This window comes from Littorina saxatilis, linkage group LG11 (assembly GCF_037325665.1).
Source record: "Littorina saxatilis isolate snail1 linkage group LG11, US_GU_Lsax_2.0, whole genome shotgun sequence".
Taxonomy (NCBI): Eukaryota; Metazoa; Mollusca; class Gastropoda; order Littorinimorpha; family Littorinidae; genus Littorina; species Littorina saxatilis.
The window spans coordinates 34,829,006-34,852,043 of record NC_090255.1 but is presented as its reverse complement, the minus strand read 5'-3'; the positions used below and the strand labels follow the sequence as shown (position 1 = coordinate 34,852,043).

Below are 23,038 nucleotides of genomic sequence, written 5' to 3'. Positions count from 1 at the left end.
TAAAAAAAATACAAACTCATCAAAACCCCATGATAGTTGACACACTCTTTGTCAATTGCGTTAACAATATTCTTGTCAAATTTAAAAGCCATACAAGGAGCCATTACAAAACTGCAGGGTTTTTACACACATAGCCCACAAACAATGACGCCAAAACAAGCCTTTTACGGCTTCTGGCGAGGCTGACACCAGTCTTCTTCAAAATGACAAAACAACACTGCTATAAGGCACAACAGGTGAACCAAGTAAATTTGTATGGGTAGAAAAGGAGTTGTTCTTCCCTTTGAGATTAAAAACGGGGTCAGTCTTGCTTATTTTGATTTTTGTGTATTTTAGTTGTTGCAAGTTTGCTTTTGCGAATTTGATTTTGGGGGTTGTCCTAGGTCTCCGGTCCACTACATAAACACTAATTCATTTTATTATTTAATTTCAAGACAACAACAATCGGAATCGAAAACGTGTAGGGTTCAGAACGTTCTTACCGTGTATAAGATTTATTACCAGCCTGCCTCATGCGTAACTCAGTGCAACGTGACGAGCAATTTTTGTTTTTGCAATAAGACTGCAGCGGTTCGATTGCCTTAGCCCAGCAGACAACAAAAAACCCGCTCAGCAAATTAACATGTTGGGCAAATGTGAACGAAAAAACGATGGGGATGTAATACGTGTAGGGTTCAGAGCATTCTTACCAGTGCACTAAGGGATTTATAGAGCTGAGTTCAATAATTGTTTTCGAGATTTGCTCTATAAATCCCTTAGTGCACTGGGATGTCTCAATAACTTAAATAATAATATTCATAATTGTTAGTAAGTACTAGTGTCTCATGACTGATGTGAAACAGTTGATTGGCTAATGGCAATGCGCTAAACCTGTTGGGGCGCTCTTGGAGTGCACTAACAATCACTGAAAGCGTATTCATTCGCCTGAGCCCCTTCTTACGATTTGAGAAGATTCATCTCAGCCTCCATTTTATAGTGGCATGTAGCTTATCGTCTCCACATTTCCAAATGATGCTTGAGCCTAAACTTACCTGCAGCTAACACTGAGAAAAGCACTAGTTGTATTCCGACAGATTTCAAGCAAGACCAGCATTTGAAAGTCGACTGATTCGATTGACTTACCTACCGTTCGTAGCAGACGACTTCATCAGCTCAGTAAATGAACAGTCTTCCCATATTTCAAGGCAGCACTCATGGGAATAGAAAACGTGTGGAGTGCAGATACAACATGAGAAATAACATGCCACCATTTATATTTGGAAATCAGCAAAGCATCGGCCTTTTTACTAAGGGGTCGTCACACGATCAGTTGAGGTGAGGTTATTTTGTGGGATCAATGTTTCGTCTGGTTCGCGTTTTGCTACCTAAAATCAATGGAATTTAAAGTAAAGTTGTGTGCTCCCGCGTAATTTCTAACTGATAAAACGTGTAGATCTATGGTCATCAAGTCGTAAAATGCATGATCGGTGATCAAAACCGTCAATACCCCCGTAATTTGCGTCTGTCCCGAGAAGCTACGTTACCAGACCGGTAGTGTGAAATTTGGATGCTTAGAACCACTAATAACTCATTGCATTTTTGTTTCGAGTTGAAATAAAGTTTGTGTGAAAATTCAGCATGTTCCGATGTTCTGCTGGAATTCACCAAAAGAAATGAAAGTAAGGTAAGAGTTGTGTCTGCATGTGAAAGGCAGTGCAAAGCCAGCACACACACAAAAGTAGATCTAACTCGACCTGTCCACACAATTATCCAAACGCCTACAGAAAAATGTGCCTTGTCAAACGTTCTAATCTCTTGTGGTTACTGACTATATCGTTATTGAAACAATCATAGTGTGCTGAGAGATTTATAGAAAACATCTCGAACATAATTATTGAACTTGGCGCTAAGAGCTTTGTTCAATAATTCATTCTCTCGATTTGCTTTGTTAATCTCTAAGCGAACTGTGATGTCTATATAACCGAAATAAAAATAACATAAAAATTTAAAAAAAATTATATAGTAATAATTAAAAATACCTTGGGTATGCTGGACGTGGAGAAATACACACAACAGAGTAGCCAGCGAAAACATTTTACCGCCCGGCATTCTCCTGGAATAAAAAGAAGAGTATGTAAGAAATGTTAAGTCCTTTGTACTGGAAACTTGCATTCTTCCAGAAAGGTAATATATTGTGCTAAGTTGCAAGGCCCTGGAGCAAATTTTTGATTAGTGCTTTTGTGAACAAGAAACAATTGACAAGTGGCTCTATCCCATCTCCCCCCCCCCCCCTTTCCCCGTCGCGATATAACCTTCGTGGTTGAAAACGACGTTAAACACCAAATAAAGAAAAATAAAGAAAGAATCTCTGTAAAGCGGATTCGTGGTTCAAACAGTCAAGTAGTGTTGTTTCGAGTGTGTCGTGTGTGTCTTTGTCTTCGTATTTTCCGTTCAGTGTTTTGTTTTTGTTGTAGTTGAGGTAGTAGTTTTTAAGTATTCCTTTTTGTTTGCTAACATATGGACAATATAAGATGTTTGATGGGTTGTTGACAGACCAGCTTTTTTGTCGGTCCGAGGGGGAGCATATCGTCTTTTGTTTCATATTTATTGACCAAGGCCGAAGGCCGCGGTCAATAAATATGAAACAAAAGTCGATATGCCCCCCGAGGACCGACAAAAAAGCTGGTCTGGCAACACACCATCAAACATCGTTTTTGTCATCATTTTGGTGGTTCAACATTAAGTGAAAAATCAACACAGGGAGCCATGGTTTGAAACGCGAGTTCTGTTATTATAATGCATGTTCGGGGCCCCAGCACGTTGTTCAAAGCTGGCGTGCGAAAGCAACTTACTGTGTGTGATTTGAGTTTATAATGTTGAGACAAGTATGTCAGGTTTGAGGATGCGAAGTTCTGTAGGTTCCGACCACAGAGTGGTGTGTGAAACCAACAGTAAGCGCCTTTGAGACGATAGTGCCCACATCCCGTTACATTCGAGCGATGGGATTGTCGTATTTCAAACGATGTGATTTGCTTGCACAGTCAGCGTTTACCATCTCACAACAGATCTGTCATGTGGATTATCGTGCGACGTTCGAGTCGGGGGCAAGGAATCGCAGGAAGCAAAGATGAGTCTTTTTCCATTGTCACCTTTCTTTCCGGTTGTTGGTGCATATAATATTGTGCGGACAAAATGATGCGACGGCGAGTGTTTTTTGCCTCCAAGATTTTGTGGTGTGGGTATTGTTTTGCTCGTTTCATACCCACACGAAAACCTGAAACACACCCCACCCCACATCCCTCACAATCAGTCCATGAACACTAACACTGACACACACAAATTAATGATCAAGTTACCCCCCCCCCAACCCTTCACTTGCACACCTGCAACGCAGACGATCATATTATTGATTAAATATTCATATAGGTCAGTGTTGGTTTTTTTGTTCTTGTTTGTGTTATTGCAGAATCGGTTTTCTCCTATTGCTACACGTGTCTCTTCATTACATTTCACCATCGCCCTACCACCCTGCTCCTCTCGGTATTCCACCCCTCGGTTTTCAGTGGTAAATATTAGTAATCGAATATTGAAGCTACGTTGAGTCAAAGGTCACAGAAGATTTGCATCGTGCAGCACTGCACGAATTGGGTCAAAGGACACAAACGATTTGCGTCGTGCCGCGAACGAAAGATAATCGCGATCTTGTTTCTCATTGCCTCTCTGTTTTTCATTAGACTTGTCATTCTGCTTGCTCGGCTTTGTCAGATGTCTTCATTTCTTGTTGCTATGTTCTTTGCTTTTTTATTATTATTTTTTTATTTGCGCTTAGTTTATCGATACAACGTCTTGTGCACGGGTCAAAATGTGTGTGTCAGGGGTCAATTGGTTTGACTTAAACTTGACGTTCCTGTTTCTCCAAACAGAGATACACGCACTCCATGACTTTGTGAGAAGATAACACATATCGATAGGTTTCATTTGTCTGCGATAAAGCATAAATGTATGACCTTTGATGAGGTAGTTTTGTTTTTTGTTTACATTTGCCAGTTTGCCAGTTCGTATTTGGAACTTGGCGAAGCAGTGTCGTCTGTTTAGGTCTGGGGAAACGCCAATGAAAAGAGCCGAAGAATCCTCGAGCGTTTCGTTGGGTTTGCTTTTGATTATCCATGTAATAGGGCTTCCTGCAACTATGGTAACCGGGGATTTATTCCCCGGGGAACATGAGATTTATTTCCCAGGTGCTTGTGAATGAAAACTCGTGAAAATGATGACAAATGTTTTTATTTTTTAATTGTTTTGTGTTCTGGTAGTTGTTTATATATTTTGTTTAAACTTGCTGATTTTTTTCTGCATTGGATCTTTGTTGTTGTTGATACTTCACCGGTACACACATCCTTTTAATAGCAAAATCAGTATGTATAAAGGCGCAAACACAGACACACACACAGACACACACACAGACACAGACACACACAAACACACACAAACACACACACACACACACACATATTAAATCTGTCTGTCACACCATGAACATAGAACCACAGTATACACACTCACCAGCTAGGAGGGTGATCTTCCACGCACGACCAAGCAGAGGTTTAGCAGCACTTGAGACAAGTCCTCACCTCGGTGCTGAATCCGGAGAGTCTAGTTGGAATGCTGCTGATCCCGAATACAGACTCTTTTTTCATCCTTGTTTTATAGCGTTTGTACTCTTGCAATGAAAACATACCTATTGGCAATTACTACCAATATATTTGATGTATAGCTTGTTAATTTGGAGAAATTTGACTTGCAATGTTATTATTGTATAGAGGAGATGTCGAATCATTCTGATATTAAGCAGGTCTTTCCCATGCATTAAATTCTTTATTCGTTTGGGGTAGATGAGAGGAATTTCACATGAAGATTTACAGGCCAGGAGATTTCCAAAGTTAAAGATGCACTACGTATTAGCTGTTCTATTCAAGTCTCAACAATTTAAACTTTTTTAATTTAAGGTTCTGTTTAGTGCAGTATATATTTCTTAGCCTCTTACACACCCCAAAAAGAACACTCAAAAATTAACTTTCTCAAAAGCATTCTTCTTGACAATGTTAATATTTATGTGACAATGCATATTGGCTTGATAACATTTTGATAAGATTTACGTTTGTTAATTAGATTGTTTTAATCTATAGTGCTGATTAAAATAGCTATATGAAATAAGAGGCACAATCATATAAGTTGATTGCACATAAAGATCAAAACGTTGCTAACGCTTTCAAGAATGAATGATCCTAATTTGAAAACTGTACAAACATAATTACTGTTGTCAATAGCGATGTTATGGACACCTTGGATTTTGTTTTACTGTTTTGGGCAAGCATATGTCTTTAGTCCTAATGCTTTACGGTCACCTGCACACAAATGTTTAGGCGGTAGGCAGTTTTACTATATTGTCAGCCAGATTTCCTTTATTTCATTTACTTACATGTTCTTGTGTGCAAAGGCAGACGTATGACTAAAATATCTTTATCCTACATACCTGCGAGAGAAAACCCATGACATAACAAAACCATACACCCACACGTTGGTATATCCTATGAATGAGGTCGTGTCAAACCAGTCTGGCAGGTACCTCATTTTCCACTGCTCATGATGACAAAGTCAACGAAACAGACGTTATTCTGGGAACACGTTTGCCCTTGCTGTTTCTCTTGGAGAAATTTTGAGAACGTACACGTGACCCTATACTTTCTAGAGTGATGTCTTTTTGCTTTGACGTCAAAGATTTCAGGAGGCTTTGGAAGAGCACTGGACTTGTGATCGGAAGGTCGCAGGTTCGAATTCGGGCCGGGACGGACACGGGTCAACTTTATGTGCAGACCCAGACGGAAGCCATGTCCCACCCCCGTGTCATCACAATGGCACGTAAAAGACCTTGGTCATTCTGCCATAAGTGCAGGTGGTTGAATACACCTAAACACGCAGACACCTGGGTAGCGCGACTCCGTTGCTGCTAGCTTTCCACTGGGAGGAAGCGACCCGAATTTCCCAGCGATGGGACAATAAAGTAATGAAACTAAAAATGAAATAAAAATGAAATTTCCATAAGAGGTGTCTTCAATTTGGGCGCTTCTACGGCTGGACGTTTGAAGCAAAAGATACGCTAGTACATTATGTAGGATAAACCTAATACTCCATGGTTAGCTGTGTCATGACAGATCAACACTCCGTGTTTTTTTTCTTCAAATATTGAAAAGCTTGCTTTCGCTCGCATTTCAATATTTAAACAACTAAATCGTATTCATTTAACGAATGTATTCTTTTTATTATATTTTCAAGGTCAAACACCTAACAACTTTATATTTTTGGAATCGGGAAATGATTAGAAATAGACGTATGTCAATATTATCTGTTTTGTTCCAAAAACACAGATAGTGGTTATCTAACGATTTTCTTCACTTCTAAGCACACTTTTAAATCAATCTTTAAACTATATCTTTTTGGATGCAGAAGGGAATAATAATATTACCTTTCTGATTCAAATTCCGACTTTAAGAAAAACAAAACATTTCATAATCGAATTTTTAAGGTACTAAAGGTACATTTCTAAAATGCAATCCCATAGTCCGGACCGAGTCAAAGATTATGTGACAAATTGTTTATTAAGATATATGGAAAAAATGTACACCTAAACTTTTGAAAACGGGCAAATACGACCTCATCAAATAGTCTTGGAAAAATTGGAAAAAGACAAAACTACCAAATACGTTAAAAAAAAAAACAAGTGTATATTGATTTATATACAAATCCGTTCGGTAGTTTTTGATATTTAATATGCTCTGCACAGACAGGCACACAGACACACGTACTTTGGGAGACACACCTCCCCCTCCGCCCTCGTTAAATCATTCAGTAACCTATTGACTGAATGTAAAAACACCCAAAAATAAGAAAAGACAAAAACCAAAAACAGCGAGTGTTAAGAAAAAAGACAAAAAAGGCAAAAATCAAATATTCTCTGAATGTTGAAACGGAGCAAGGAGGAATGTCTTTCTGATATAAAGTATGTCTGAAATAATCAAGTTACTCAATTAATCAAGTTCCTTTTCACCAAGCGAGTACTAAATGTCGAGAATTGCTATTTTGAGGTAACTCACACAAAGCAAGGACGTCCCAATCTCATTTGATCTTCATAAACAACATATGGCGTCAATAAATTATACTGTCATGCGTGATTTGATATTGTTGAATATATATGCTTGAGAACTGCAATAACAGCATATATTCTTGGGAAGTCGTTCTCCAAATGAAAGTCATCATCATCATCATCATCATCATCATCATCATCATCATCATCATCATCATCATCATCATCATCATCATCATCATCATCATCATCGCCTCGTCATCATCATCATCATCATCATGATCATCATCATCATCATCATCAACAACATCATTATTATCATCATCGTCATCACAATCTTCTTCTTCTTTTTCCTCTTTTTCTTCTACTTCCTCTTTTTTTTCTACTGGCTAATCCCGGAATTGGTCATCTCCGCATTATTTTTCTTGTAGTATATGTTAACGAGGTATCAATTCAAAAGTGTTAAAAGGTGTGTGCAATATTAAAAGCATTTTTCATCAGAGTTGTGTGGACACAATCACACTAAAAGACGAACAAACACACACACACTCTCTCTGTCTCTATGTCTCTGTCTCTGTCGCTGTCTCTCTGTATCTCTCACTCTCTCTCTCTCTCTCTCTCTCTCTCTCTCTCTCTCTCTCTCTTCCTTTGTTTGTTGTTGATGGTTGATTTTCGTCCTGGTTGTTGTTGTTGTTGTCGTTATTGCTGCTGCTGCTGTTGTTGTTGTTGTTGTAAAATTGGTGTACATAAAAAGCAGTGCAGCATAAAGGAAGGTTTTCAATTATCCAAACAGAAAAAGCTGAAAATAGCAACAAGGGCGATATGATTACACGCGTACTTAAGCACAGCTGTTTCATGTCTAGCTGGAGGAAAATAACAAGTCACAGACCAGGCCCCGTATTCTTGAAAAAGCTGCAACTCATATACTGGCCTGTAAAACCATTTACGCTCGATACGTCCGCTAGGTGTTATTTGTCTTCTTCTTCTTCTTTGTTCATGTTTTTAGCACGAGTGGATTTATACGTGTATGACCGTTTTTACCCCGCCATGCAGGCAGCATACGCCGATTTCGGGGGAAAATGTTATTTATGAAACACCGGTAAGTCCTTACCGGGGTGTCTCCGAGCTGTAAAGTTAGAGGACCCATTCCCCTCCTCTAAAGTCGCTACCTGTCAGTAACTTCATGTCCATGTCCCTTTTTTCATTCGTTATTCAAACCGTCAATTTTGAATAAATCGTGTTCAAATATTGTTTGTAGATTCATGCCCCTCATGGATACATATTGGTGTCATTTAAGCACCAATGCATTGCGGACAAATACGACGTACGGCTCGCGAAAGATTTCAATCGATGCTCGATCATACCGGTGTACCAGTCTATTTTGAAGCAGCCTATTTTGACCGGGAGGTCATTCTAGGCTAGTCAGTTTTGACCCCCACCTAGTCAATTTTGACCCCCCTTCAAACTTTAAGAATGAGTACATTAAGACCTTCAGAAACAATATTTATGCATATGTAAACAACTACGTATATCAAAGGTTTGGGGGATGTGTCATTCTGGGCTAGCCTATTTTGACCGGGAGGTCATTCTGGGCTAGTCAATTTTGACCCCCCCCTCCCCCTGGTCAATTTTGACCCCCCTTCAAACTTTAAGAATAAGTACATTAAGACCTTTAGAAACAATATTTATGCATATATGTATGCAACTATGTATAAGGTTTGGGGGATGTGTCATTCTGGGCTAGCCCAGAATGACCTCCCGGTCAAAATCAGCTAGCCCAGAATGACCACCCGGTCAAAACTGACTAGGCCAGTCAGTTTTGACCCCCCCCCTTTCAAACTTCAAGAATAAGTAGTTTAAGGCCTTTTAAAACGAATTGAATGTAAAATGGGGACAATATTTGTTGCAAAATGAGTAAATTTTTTTTAATCGAAAAAACCCGTCATTTAAAAAAAAAAAAAAAGCCCAGAATGACACATCCCCCCAAACCTGTTGAGATACATAGATGCATACATATATATGCATACATTTCGTCATCTGAAGTCCTAATGTACTTATTCTTGAAGTTTGAAGGGAAGCGTCGAAACTTTTTTTCTTTTTTTTTAAATAAAGTTAAAGGTTTTTTTCGATTTTTATTTCAGTATCATTTTTCCAACAATGATTGTCCACATTTACATTTAATTCGTTTTAAAAGGTCTTAAAGCACTTAATCTTGAAGTTTGAAAGGGGGTGTTAAAACTGACTGGCCTAGTCAGTTTTGACCGGGGGGCTAGCCCAGAATGACCCCCCCCAAAAAAAAATTTGTGGAGATGCATAGATGCATTCATTTATGCGTACATTTCGTTTTAAAAGGTCCTAGTGTACTTATTTTTGAAGTTTCAAGGGAAGCGTCAAAAAAAAAAATTAGAATTTTTTAATTTTATTTTTAATGTTTACATCATTTTTGCAACAAATTTTATGCACACATACATATATTTCGTTTTAAAAGGTCCTAACGTACTTATTCTTAAAGTTTGAAGGGGGGTCAAAACTGACTGGGGGGGGGGGTCAAAACTGGCTAGCCCAGATTGACCTCCCGGTCAAAATCAGCTAGCCCAGAATGACCTCCCGGTCAAAACTGACTATGTGTCAAAATGGCCTGTTACACCGGCTTTGTGGCGAAAGCGTGCTAGCGTCTTCTTTAATACATTACAGTGACGAAATATGCCATCTGATTCCGTAGCCGAACGGTTATCGTATTCGCCTATTACGCCATTGAATCAAGTTCAAATCGCCATCCGGCCGTACTTTTTTTTTTACTCTTTGTCACTTCTTTATTATTGTTTATTTTCTTCATGTGCAAGAGAGTACGTTGCGATATCAAAATTGATTTTATAAATTAATGTTAGGCAGGAATTAGTTTTTTTTAATTCTTTGGTTAACATGATATTAAATTATTAATACAGTTTGTTAATTTAAACACGTAAACATTTGATTGAAAAAAGAAAAAGACCAATGAAGAAGGATGCTCCCCACTTGAAAAAAAAGGTGAGAGAGAATTAAGGCAGAGAAAAGCAAGCATGGGGAATCTTCTATTCTAAAAATAATCAACACTGGTAGTTGCCGACCTTCCGCCAGACGCACATGAATACCGAGGGAAAATAAATAATTACTGGGCAGTAAAAATAAATACTGGGCGATAGTTAAACGACATTTTGACTTTGAAGGACACAATGTTGCAGCTTTTTCAAGAATATGAGCCCCTGGCGCGTATGCAAGACGATACCACTGCATGTCCTATGACAAGCGCCCCGAAGTTTGATAGATCTCTGTCCGACAACTGTTGTCGTACTGTCGAATTCACAGGCAGTTGACAGCCTCCCCGATAGCTAGCGGGTGGATTCCCTTGTTTACGGTCGCTCTGCGCGTGCGCCTGACGGCAGCAGCTGCGCGCTGTCAAGGCTGCGCTTACTCTGCTGGTTGACCGTGCCTGGCTCACCCCAAATCGGCGCCACGCAAACATCTTGATATGCACCAGACGCGTGAAACCGCAACGCGAGTATCACTTGCGAGACAAGAGGCTAGGCACCCATTCCGTTCGCAAACTGAATGTTGTCAGTTATCACATCCGTCAACAGTCCACTGCAAAATATCATGCATGCAGAATATGAATTTGTTTATGCATCCCGTCCCCCAAAATCGTATGTCTTAGAATATTTCTTCTTTCCCGGTAACGCTGCAAACTGATGGTCGCAATCTTGAAATCAAAGTTATCGTAACGACAACAGTGCTTATCGGTAGGGATAGGCACCTCTAACTTTATCGTATGTGTCACAAGCGGCTTTAATATTAGCATACTTTTAAGCTGTGGGGTTAAATGTATTGTATTGGAGCGCCTGTGTTCCTCTATTTCGCCTGTCATAGGTAGACGCTGGTTAACTGCAGGTGTCTCGTGGAGCTCGTGCTCAGGTATTTCACGTGTGTTTTGCTTGTATTTTGTAAGGTGAACTCAGAGCTAAATTCGAGCTCGTAGATACTCCTTTTTATTCATTCGTTCTTTGCCTTTAGCCGAGGGAAGATAGCTTGCGTTCCAAGCGAATCCGTTCTTCGTTGAACGTAGGGTCTGTTTGCGTAGAGCAGATGCCGGAAACCTGTTATCAACGGCAGGGGATATGTATGGCTACTTCAATACAACCAGGATGTGGTATGTAATCATTAAATATTATGTTGTGTGTGTTACAGTTAAATTATTCTCAGGTTTAGTTTTGCTTATTGACTTCTGAAAACCGGTCAATCCAAGATGGCGGAATGTATAGTGTGCACGTGCGTGTGTAACTTTGTACTTGAACGGTATGAATTTGTGAGTTTGTTTTGGGGAATGGTTTGGTATGTTGTTGAATGAATATGTTTTGGTTGAAAGGGGAGTGGTGGACAGTTTTGTTTATAGAATGAATTTGGTATTATTCGTTGGACTTCATACTTAGCAGAATTAAATGTATAAGTCCGTTGGTATGTGTGTTCGAGATGCATGAGAGTGAGAGTAGAGAATTATGTCCATTTAATCCTGCACTTGGTTGTTAAGTTATAAGGACGGGTGGGCGATGTTACTGTTACCGTGAACTAAGTCTTGCGTTCACCATTCCAGGTTGTTGTATTTCACCATGCGGAGGCTACTCTGAAATGGCCTACTACTGAGGAGATGTCTGCCGCTCCACTTTCGACGACGGCACTGCTCGCCTGGCAAGGACTCGACGTCACCGATGACTCCTGTCGCTTCGCACCACGGCCTCGTTGACTCCGGTTCATGAACGATTTCGGATACGCAAGCACGGTAACATTAGCCTTAGCCCGTCCTAACAGCTAAACGTGCAGGAGCTATAACGTCATAATGAACTGAGCGAAAGTGAGAGGTATGAAAGTTTCTAATTAATTATTCTTTGTTGTTATAGGCTTTAACGCTGGTTGATCTTTGTTGTTGTTGTGGATATTGCCGAAAGAAAGATTTGTATAGTTAGATAGTGTTGTGCGTGTATTTATGTTATGTATAATTGATTGTTTGTAAGAAACGTCCTTAATCTACTGTTCGTGTCAACTTGTTTTGTGGTCGGAAAAGCAAGATTGTTTTGAGTCGTGGATGACAGACTGCGTGCGTGTTTTGTGCATGTGTGCGTGACAAATGGGGGCTCGTCCGGGATCTTTATTATTACATCGTCACCTATGATTTTGCTCTGTTCGTCTGTTTGTTTGTACCGTCTTGTCAGGTTTGATTTTTGAATAGTGATGATTGAATAACATGCTTGTACGTGCTAAGGCTTAACCTGATTTTCACAGCGGCCACCTGTGAATACTAGCCGGTGCTGGGTACATGTCTCGACGTTGTTTATAGCATTTTTCCCTGTTGTAATTTGTCTGGAAATGTTGTAGATTGAGATGTTTTGCTTCAGAATTTTGTTGTGAAGTAGTTAGGTTGCTTTTCCATAGTTGGCGACTTAACCCTTTTACATTTGGTGAGAAATCATGTCGGGATCTAAATCTCGCAATGCCGCTCTGGCAAGTTTTTCTACCCCTGATCATGGTAATTCTCCACCCCGTATGACACTTACCACGCCAAAGCATATGGATGGAGCTGCTGTTGACCCTATTGAAAAATCTAGTTCCCTCACGTCAGCTCAAGAAATTATAGCCGCTAGGGGACGTGCTTTGGGCGTTCGATCAGGGGCTGCTTTAGCAAAATACGTTCAAGAAGAGGAAGCAGCTCAACGGAGACTACTTCAAGAAGAGGAAGCAGCTCAACGAAGACTACTTCAAGAAGAAGAGGAAGCTCAACTGAGAAAAGAAGAAGCTCAACTGAGAAAAGAAGAAGCTCAACGAAGACTTCAGAGGGAGGAACAGGATGCTCAACGAAGACTTCAGAGGGAGGAAGAAGAAATCAGAAGAAAAGTACTTCGAGAAGAGGAAGAAAACGACCGCCGCCGACGTCTAGCTGAACTGGAAGAAGAAAGAGTTCGTGCAGAGATAGAAAAGACTAGGAGAGAAGAGACTACTTCAAGTTCTCGTGGTAGGGCTATTGAACCAGTTCGTCTGAAAATAGATCCATTTGATGAAGCCAAAGAGGATCTCGACACCTTCCTAGGACGATTCGAGAGAGCAGCAACTCTCAGTGGCTGGGACAGGGAGAGTGACTGGGGAGCTCGGCTGGGAGCCCTCCTGAAAGGTTTTGCTGCCGATGTTTACTTGGAACTGCCAGCTGAGGATGCGGGAAACTTTGATGTCATTGTGGACGCCCTTAGAGGATCTTTTCGCTGGACGGCTGACTCGTATCGTTCTAAGTTTCGATTCGCGGCCAAAAGAGGAGAGGAGACTTTTATACAGTTCGCTACCCGCCTTCGAATTTGGTTTGAACGGTGGAGGAAAGCCGCGAAGAAAGAGGAGACCTATGCTGGAATTCGAGACCTCATACTGATGGAACACCTGATGGACCATGTATCTGGAGACCTCGCGGATTTCATCCGGCAGCGCGAACCGGCGAACGTCACTGAGGCCGCCGAACTAGCTGAGAGGTTTGCTGCATCAAAAAGAGCCAGGAAAAACCCAGTTACTGCGACTGGTCGAGTCGAGAAGAACACGAAGGACATTGAAAATCCTGAGGAAGACTCTGCCCCAGTTAGTCCCGTCCACCCCAACGGCCCTTTTCCCAAGAGAAATTGCTACGGTTGCGGTAAAACTGGGCACATCCGTAGGAATTGCCCGCATTCAGCATCGTCCTTCAACGTGAGGACCGTCACCAACGTGAGAACAGTTGTAACGACGCCAGGAACCACTGCTGCCACATCAGAGTTACCTACCCTGTGTGACCCATGTAGCCAACTTTCGTACACTCCTTTATGCACGGTCAGTATCAATGGATCGCAAGTATCTGCTCTTCGTGACACAGGCGCCGACGGACTGGTTATTGACTCCTCGCTGGTAAAAGACTGTAACCTCAAGCAGGGAAGTCAAACTATTCGTTTCGCAGCAGGGAACGTTCAGAAGACTTGTCCTACTACGATCGTACATTTAGAGTCCCCATTCTTCTCAGGGAACGTTGTCGCTATTGTGGCTGACCAGCTAACATATCCCGTACTCATCGGAAACCGGATCGTTCAGCCTGGAGGAGAAACTCTTGAGGTTCCTGTGTATCGGGCGGAAGCTCGACCTGTCAAGATAACTGCCATTACCCGAGCCCAACATGCGAGAGAAAAAGAACCTCCCAAAAACCTACGGATGAAGGACTCTGGTCTGGGAGGTGTTACCAGAGAGGAATTGATCCAGCTACAGTCACTGGACCCAACTTTGTCGCGGATGCGGGAGTTGGCCAAAGGAAGTGACCCTGCACCCTCTGGAAAGAAAGGGAAGGTGAAATTCTTATGGAAGCAGGGCGTCCTACATCGCCTTTTCATAACAACGGAAAAGACCTTCAGTCAGGTGGTGGTGCCAGAGACACTTCGTGAGGGCATTTTGAGACTTTCTCACGATGTTCCAATGGCCGGTCATCTTGGAACCAAGAAAACCCAGGATCGACTATGGCATTCGTTCTACTGGCCAGGGATGGGGGGCGACATCAGACGATATGTGCAATCCTGTGATGCCTGCCAACGAGCGTTACCCAAAGGAAGGATACCCAAAGCCCACCTTGGAAAGATGCCCCTCATGGATGAACCCTTCCGGAGAATCGCTGTTGACATTGTCGGCCCTTTGACTGTCTCAGAGAGAAAGAATCGCTACATTTTGGTCACTGTGGATTATGCTACCCGATACCCAGAAGCTACTCCTTTACCCAGCATAGAGGCAGAACGCGTTGCTGAAGCTTTGTGGGAGATGTATACACGGGTAGGAGTTCCTAAGGAAGTCCTCACTGACCGGGGGTCACAGTTTGTCAGTGATCTCATGAAGCAAGTGAATAAATTCCTCGCTGTGAAAGGACTCACCACAACTCCATACCATGCCCAGTGTAATGGACTAGTAGAGAGGTTTAATGGAACATTGAAGTCGATGCTCAAGAAACTCTGCCATGAAAAGCCACGAGACTGGGATCGGTTTGTTCCTGCACTTCTGTTTGCTTACAGAGAGGTACCTCAAGAAAGCCTTGGTTTTTCGCCTTTCGAACTCCTGTACGGCCGATCCGTGAGAGGGCCTCTGTCTCTCCTGAAGGAACTGTGGACAAAAGAAACGCCAACGGAAGTGAGAACCACTGCAGCATACGTCGTGGATTTGCGTCAACGACTCGAAGAGACCCTGCAACTTGCCCAGGAGAATCTTGACGTCTCCTCTCGTCGTTACGCCCAAGCCTTTGATAGACGAGCTGTGAAACGGAAGTTCAAGATTGGAAGCCGAGTTCTGCTGCTCATTCCCCTGAAGAGGAACAAACTGGAAATGGCTTGGCAGGGACCATATGAGGTGGTCGGGAAGGTTGGTGATTTAGACTACCGTCTACGAGTGGGTTCAAAAGAGAAACTCTATCACGCAAATCTTCTCAAGCAATACGTGGAGAGAGACCCTCCCTCCAGAACTACTCCACCACAGAAAGCGGCTGGTGTTCTGGCTACGTGCGCGGTTGTGGTTGATGAAGCTAGCGCTACTTCTGAAGACGATTCGAGGTACCCGAGAGACATTCCCTTACCCGCTCTTGAACCTGAAGAAGGTCCAGGTGATGTTCAGTGTAACCCTGAACTGACTGACAGTCAACGTGAAGACGTAAAACGTTTCAGCAGTCGTTTTAGAAAGACTCTTACTGATTTGCCTGGAAAAACAAAGTTGGAAGAGTTCTCCGCCAATCTGCTTGACTCTAAGCCTGTCTTTGTTCGTCCCAGACCTTTGCCGTACTCTCAGACAGAAGCTGTAAAACAGGAAGTGGAAGCTATGCTGAAGATAGGTGTGATCGAACCTGCTTCTTCCCCTTACAACGCACCTGTCGTCCTTGTCAAGAAAAAGGACGGAAAAATCAGATTCTGCATTGACTATCGACAACTGAATAGGGTCACTGAGTTCGATGGGGAACCCCTCCCAGATATAGATCATCTCTTCAGTTCGCTTGGTCGTGCGAAGTACTTCACCAAAATAGACTTGTCAAAAGGCTACTGGCAGATTCCTGTTCGTACTGAAGATAAACCCAAGCTGGCTTTCATCGTCCCTCAAGGACAATTTCAGTGGACCATGATGCCTTTTGGGCTACAGAATGCCGTTGCAGTCTTTAGTCGGATGATGAGGAAGTTGCTGAACCCTTTGAAGAGGAATGACGTTCACAACTTTATGGATGACATCTTAATCGGGACTGAAGAATGGAAGACCCACCTACAAGCTTTGGAGGCTGTTTTCCGTCGTTTGGAAGAAGCTGGCCTCACTGCCCGTCCAACAAAGTGTTTTGTTGGGTTCCACGAGCTAGACTACTTGGGGCATCGTATTGGCCACGGACTGATGTGGCCGGAAGCCGCCAAGGTAGAGAAAATCCAAGCAGCACGGCGGCCTGAAACAAAGAAAGAAGTTCGTGCTTTTCTCGGTTTGGCTGGTTTCTACCGACGTTATGTGCCAAACTTCGCAGCCATTGCTCTTCCTCTGACAGAACTAACTCGGAAGACTTGCGCCAACAAGGTTCAATGGACAGAACTGTGTGAGGAGTCCTTCAATTCCTTGAGACAGATCTTGAGTCAACAGCCTGTCATTTGCCTTCCTGATTTGTCTCAGCCCTTCGTTCTTCAGACGGATGCCTCGGATGTAGGACTTGGCGCCGTGCTGTTACAAGAGAGCGACGGAGAACTGAAGCCTGTATCATTCGCCAGTCGCAAGCTGAACGCAGCTGAACGAAACTATGCCACCGTGGAGAAGGAGTGTTTGGCGATTGTCTGGGGCATAAGGAAATTTGAGGTCTACCTGTACGGCCACGAATTTGAGCTGCAGACGGATCACCAGTCCCTTCAACATCTACAGAAGACCAAGACGACCAACGGACGCTTGATGCGCTGGGCCCTGTTGCTTCAGACATTCACGTTCCGCATCAGAGCAATCCGAGGATGCGACAACGTCGGAGCAGACTATTACAGCCGCATTGTGTAGAATTTTTGTGACGAACCGTAGTTCGGTTTGAGTAGGGGGGTTTGTCACAAGCGGCTTTAATATTAGCATACTTTTAAGCTGTGGGGTTAAATGTATTGTATTGGAGCGCCTGTGTTCCTCTATTTCGCCTGTCATAGGTAGACGCTGGTTAACTGCAGGTGTCTCGTGGAGCTCGTGCTCAGGTATTTCACGTGTGTTTTGCTTGTATTTTGTAAGGTGAACTCAGAGCTAAATTCGAGCTCGTAGATACTCCTTTTTATTCATTCGTTCTTTGCCTTTAGCCGAGGGAAGATAGCTTGCGTTCCAAGCGAATCCGTTCTTCGTTGAACGTAGGGTCTGTTTGCGTAGAGCAGATGCCGGAAACCTGTTATCAACGGCAGGGGATATGTATGGCTACTTCAATACAACCAGGATGTGGTATGTAATCATTAAATATTATGTTGTGTGTGTTACAGTTAAATTATTCTCAGGTTTAGTTTTGCTTATTGACTTCTGAAAACCGGTCAATCCAAGATGGCGGAATGTATAGTGTGCACGTGCGTGTGTAACTTTGTACTTGAACGGTATGAATTTGTGAGTTTGTTTTGGGGAATGGTTTGGTATGTTGTTGAATGAATATGTTTTGGTTGAAAGGGGAGTGGTGGACAGTTTTGTTTATAGAATGAATTTGGTATTATTCGTTGGACTTCATACTTAGCAGAATTAAATGTATAAGTCCGTTGGTATGTGTGTTCGAGATGCATGAGAGTGAGAGTAAAGAGCTATGTCCATTTAATCCTGCACTTGGTTGTTAAGTTATAAGGACGGGTGGGCGATGTTACTGTTACCGTGAACTAAGTCTTGCGTTCACCATTCCAGGTTGTTGTATTTCACCATGCGGAGGCTACTCTGAAATGGCCTACTACTGAGGAGATGTCTGCCGCTCCACTTTCGACGACGGCACTGCTCGCCTGGCAAGGACTCGACGTCACCGATGACTCCTGTCGCTTCGCACCACGGCCTCGTTGACTCCGGTTCATGAACGATTTCGGATACGCAAGCACGGTAACATTAGCCTTAGCCCGTCCTAACAGCTAAACGTGCAGGAGCTATAACGTCATAATGAACTGAGCGAAAGTGAGAGGTATGAAAGTTTCTAAATAATTATTCTTTGTTGTTATAGGCTTTAACGCTGGTTGATCTTTGTTGTTGTTGTGGATATTGCCGAAAGAAAGATTTGTATAGTTAGATAGTGTTGTGCGTGTATTTATGTTATGTATAATTGATTGTTTGTAAGAAACGTCCTTAATCTACTGTTCGTGTCAACTTGTTTTGTGGTCGGAAGAGCAAGATTGTTTTGAGTCGTGGATGACAGACTGCGTGCGTGTTTTGTGCATGTGTGCGTGACAGTATGACAGTGCCTACGATAGGCGCCATCGGTTGTTAATGAATTCCACGACAGGGGTTATCGGAAGTTTTCTGTTTCTCGTACCGACAAAACCACCGTCGGATTCTTCCTGAATATGGGCCCAGGTAAACGAGCCTGTTAAGCGCGGTAGTGGATTCGCTGTGCTGCATAGCACGCTTTTCTGTGCCTCTCTTCGTTTTACTTTCTGAGCGTGTTTTTAATCCAAACATATCATATCTATATGTTTTTGGAATCAGGAACCGACACGGAATAAGATGAAATTGTTTTTAAATCGATTTTGGAAATTTAATTTTGATCATAATTTTTATATTTTTAATTTTCAGAGATTGTTTGTAATCCAAATATAACATATTTATATGTTTTTGAAATCAGGAAATGATGTAGAAATAAGATTAACGTAAATTTGGATCGTTTTATATAAAAACAATTTTTATTACAATTTTTCGATTTTTAATGACCAAAGTCATACATTATTTTTTAAGGCACCAAGCTGAAATGCAATACCGAAGTCCGGCCTTCGTCGAAGATTGCTTGGCCAAAATTTCAATCAATTTGATTGAAAAATGAGGGTGTGACAGTGCCGCCTCAACTTTTACAAAAAGCCGGATATGACGTCATCAAAGACATATATCGAAAAAATGAAAAAAAGGTCTGGGGATATCATACCCAGAAACTCGCATGTCAATATTCATAAAGATCGGTCCAGTAGTTTACTCTGAATCGCTCTACACACACACACACACACACACACACACACACACACACACACACACACACACACACACACACACATACACCACGACCCTCGTCTCGATTCCCCCTCTATGTTAAAACATTTAGTCAAAACTTGACTAAATGTACTCTTTCACAACCCATTTCGGATTTCGTCATTTGACCCATCGTAAATATACTACTCAGTTGATGATTGCAAAGGGAATAGTTGTTGATTGATAAGTTTTCGTTAATCAGCACACAAAACAATTATATTTGTATAATTTTTGTTTGTTAACAGACAATAAATCAAGATTACAAAACACTGATTTTTTTAAGCTCCTGAAGCAGTTGCTATCAATAATTAATAGCATAAGGCCTAAAAAAAAAAAATAGGTGTGGTTACGGTAACCCGACCTACCCTATTTTAAGGGGCCGATCCTATAACTTTTTATTACATTTGTCAAACAAAAACAAAAAAACGAGTGCAAAAAACGCAATGAAAGCGAAAGCGCCCGTGTCGCACACTTATTTCCCTGTCAAGTAGGTTTAATTTGTACACATTAGAAAAAAAAGTTTAAAAAAAAAAAGTGATTGCCTACCTACCTACCCTATTTTTTTTGGCTATGTTACCGTAGCCACACCTATTTTATTTTTTGGCCTAATATTACTTTGACCAGGTTTTCTGTTTGTGAAGACATAATTCAATATCTTTTAGGGCGTTGCAGCATAATATACTCAGAATGCTTAAGGTGCGGGAGGGGGCACGGAAACATGATTTACATTAAATGTTGGTAAATTTTGCTTTTTGGTGAATTCTGTCTGACAACAAATTATTTATTGATATTGTTAATCAGAAAATATTTCAAGTTTCTTGTATGAATGCAAATGCTGGATAATGATGGGTAACCAGTAAAGACAACTACTGGAGTTTTTCCTTTAAGAAAAATTAAGAGAATCACAACTGTTAATACGTTGTAAAATAAAATTGCTATCAGTTCATGTGGTTCAAACTTGTTTCGCAATTAGTGAATGTGCAGGTCTGTTAGTCATTTATAGTGGTCAAAGAGCTAAGTTTTGTTTAAATATTATAGATCTTTATAGTTGATCGTTGGCATCTGCGAACGTTCTTTTTCGAGTTAAATACTTGGAGACAGCTAAAGAATATTGATTAAAACGGTTTAAGGTGATGTCTGTAGGACTGCATTTATATTAAGATGGTAATTGTCTTGTAAGTAACTGTTATGCTTTTTGTAAAGTGATCAGAGTGACGTTTTTGTTACATTTAGTCAAGTTTTGACTAAATGTTTTAACATAGAGGGGGAATCGAGACGAGGGTCGTGGTGTATGTGTGTGTGTGTATGTGTGTGTGTGTGTGTGTGTGTGTTTGTGTGTGTGTGTGTGTGTGAGTGTGAGTGCGTGCGTGCGTGCGTGCGTGCGTGCGTGTGTGTGTGCGTGTGTGTGTGTGTGTGTGTGTGTGTGTGTGTGTGTGTGTGTGTGTGTGTGTGTGTGTGTAATACCCGTTTGGTGTTCATGTGTGTGTTGATGTGTTTTTGTTTTTTAGAGCACCGAGTTATGTGCCTCAGTCGGTGTCTGTCTCTGTTTTCTGTGTGTGTGTGTGTGTGTGTGTGTGTGTGTGTGTGTGTGTGTGTCTGTCTGTCTGTCTGTCTGTGCGTGTGTGTGCGTAGAGCGATTCAGACCAAACTACTGAACCGATGTTTATGAAATTTGACATGAGAGTTCCGGGAAATGATATCCCCGGGTGTTTTTTTCTTTTGTTCGATAAATACTTTTGATGACGTCATATCCGGCTTTTTGTAAAAGTTGAGGCGGCACTGTCACACCCTCATTTTTCAATCAAATTGATTGAATTTGTTGTAAAGCAAATTTCGACGAAGGCCGGACTTCGGTATTGCATTTCAGCTTGGTGACTTCAAAATTAATTAATGACTTTGGTCATTAAACATCTGAAAATTGTAATAATTTTTTTTATATAAAACGATCCAAATTTACGTTCATCTGATTCTACATCATTTCCTGATTCCAAAAACATATAAATATGTTATATTTGGATTAAAAACAAGCTCTTAAAATTAAAAATATAAAAATCATGATCAAAATTAAATTTCCGAAATCGATTTAAAAACAATTTCATCTTATTCCTTGTCGGTTTCTGATTCCAAAAACATATAGATATGATATGTTTGGATTACTTCACTGGAAGATATTGCATAATATCTACCCCACTAATATCTTACTACACAAAATGAAAAAACGTGAAAACAATCGCTGTAGTCTGTGTGGAGATATTGATTTCATTGAAAAAAATTTCTTTAAATGCCCAAGAATATCAATTTTTTGGAAGAACGTAGAAAAGCAAATATATATAAAAACAGGTTCACAGATAAAATTAAAAGAAACTGACGTATTATTTGGTTTTCAACCGAACAAGCAACAGGACCAAACTATAAGAAATTTTAACTTTATTCTGCTTGTTGCAAAAATGTCAATAAGTATATACAAATATGGAGAAGACGTTGACCCAAATTGTATATTTGAAAGAGAGCTCTTCATTCGGCTTTTTGACTGAGAAGCCCAGTACTATCATGCCATTGTAAATGACTTGTTTAAAATGTCAATGTATTAACTAAGGTGAACCAATGATGAAAACAATTATGACGAACAGCAAAATATATCATTATTATTAATTCATTTAAATACAACCATGGTAATAGAGAGAGAGAGAGAGTGAGGGATGGAGAATGAGGGAGGGAGAGAGAGAGAGAGAGAGAGAGAGAGAGAGAGAGAGAGAAATTGGGAGGGGAAGAGAGAAAGAGAGGGGGAGAGGGAGAGGGAGAGAGAGAGAGAGCGAGAGAGAGAGAGAGAGAGGGAGGGTGCGAGAGAGGGGAACGTCCCACTAGTCCGAGGGTTCACTAGTCCGAGGGTTCACTAGTCCGAGGGTTCACTAGTCCGAGGGTTCACTAGTCCGAGGGTTTACTATAGACGCTTGATTTTTCCAGTTCGTCCCACTAGTCCGAGGGTTCACTAGTCCGAGGGTTCACTAGTCCGAGGGTTCACTATAGACGCTTGATTTTTCAGTTATTATACCGCCCCTTAAAAGGCGGTATATAGGTTTCACTGTGTCTGTCTGTCTCTGTGTGTGTGTGTCTGTCTCTGTGTGTGTGTGTGTCTGTCTCTGTGTGTGTGTGTGTCTGTCTGTCTGTCTGTCTGTCCGCAAATAGATATCCGATGTTTGAGAACCGATTTCAATGAAATTATGTGTGAGGCTGTAGTACAACCCAGGCTCGATCCTCTCCATAATTCAGGTCGGTGGGATAACTAATTGACCCTCACGGGAAAAAAGAAACCCGAGGTGCTATATAATATGACTAAAAACTGTAGGCAGTTCGATCACGTAATTGTCCAGTCGGGGCGGTATCCTGATAAATTTAATATCCTTTCTTCAGTCAAAATATAAATAACTAAGTTTCTTGGGGGAAATAGTCTGAGATTTCTTCAGTCAAATATAAAACACCACATTATCTTTTTGAATGAAAACAACTCAGTGTTTTTATGAGAATATTCTTCGATTTGGTTCCCACAGTAGTGAAAAACACACGCACGCACGCACACGCACACATACACACACAAAATAAAAACAAATCAAATTGAATATCCTTTGTTCAAGCGTCTATAGTGAACCCTCGGACTAGTGAACCCTCGGACTAGTGGAC

General features: G+C 41.4%; 1 protein-coding gene and 1 long non-coding RNA gene across 3 annotated transcripts in view; one reads left to right on the top strand and one right to left on the bottom strand.

Moving 5' to 3' along the window:
• Positions 1-23,038, bottom strand: part of LOC138980325 (galaxin-like) — a 64,493-nt gene that overhangs the window by 21,233 nt on the left and 20,222 nt on the right. Inside the window, exons 1-2 of one of the 2 annotated variants that reach the window (XM_070353191.1) lie at positions 4,540-4,652; positions 2,019-2,092 (exon numbers count right to left, since the gene is read on the bottom strand). The exons of the other annotated variant lie outside the window; for it this stretch is intronic. Coding sequence (XP_070209292.1) covers positions 2,019-2,088 — 70 coding nt within the window. The 5' untranslated portion in view covers positions 2,089-2,092; positions 4,540-4,652. Of the gene's footprint in view, positions 1-2,018; positions 2,093-4,539; positions 4,653-23,038 lie in introns of those variants that run through there. 2 annotated transcript variants of the gene reach the window in all.
• On the top strand, positions 10,922-12,176 carry LOC138980320 (uncharacterized). Its single transcript, XR_011460290.1, has 2 exons — positions 10,922-11,300; positions 11,742-12,176. It is a non-coding gene; the product is annotated as an uncharacterized lncRNA (long non-coding RNA).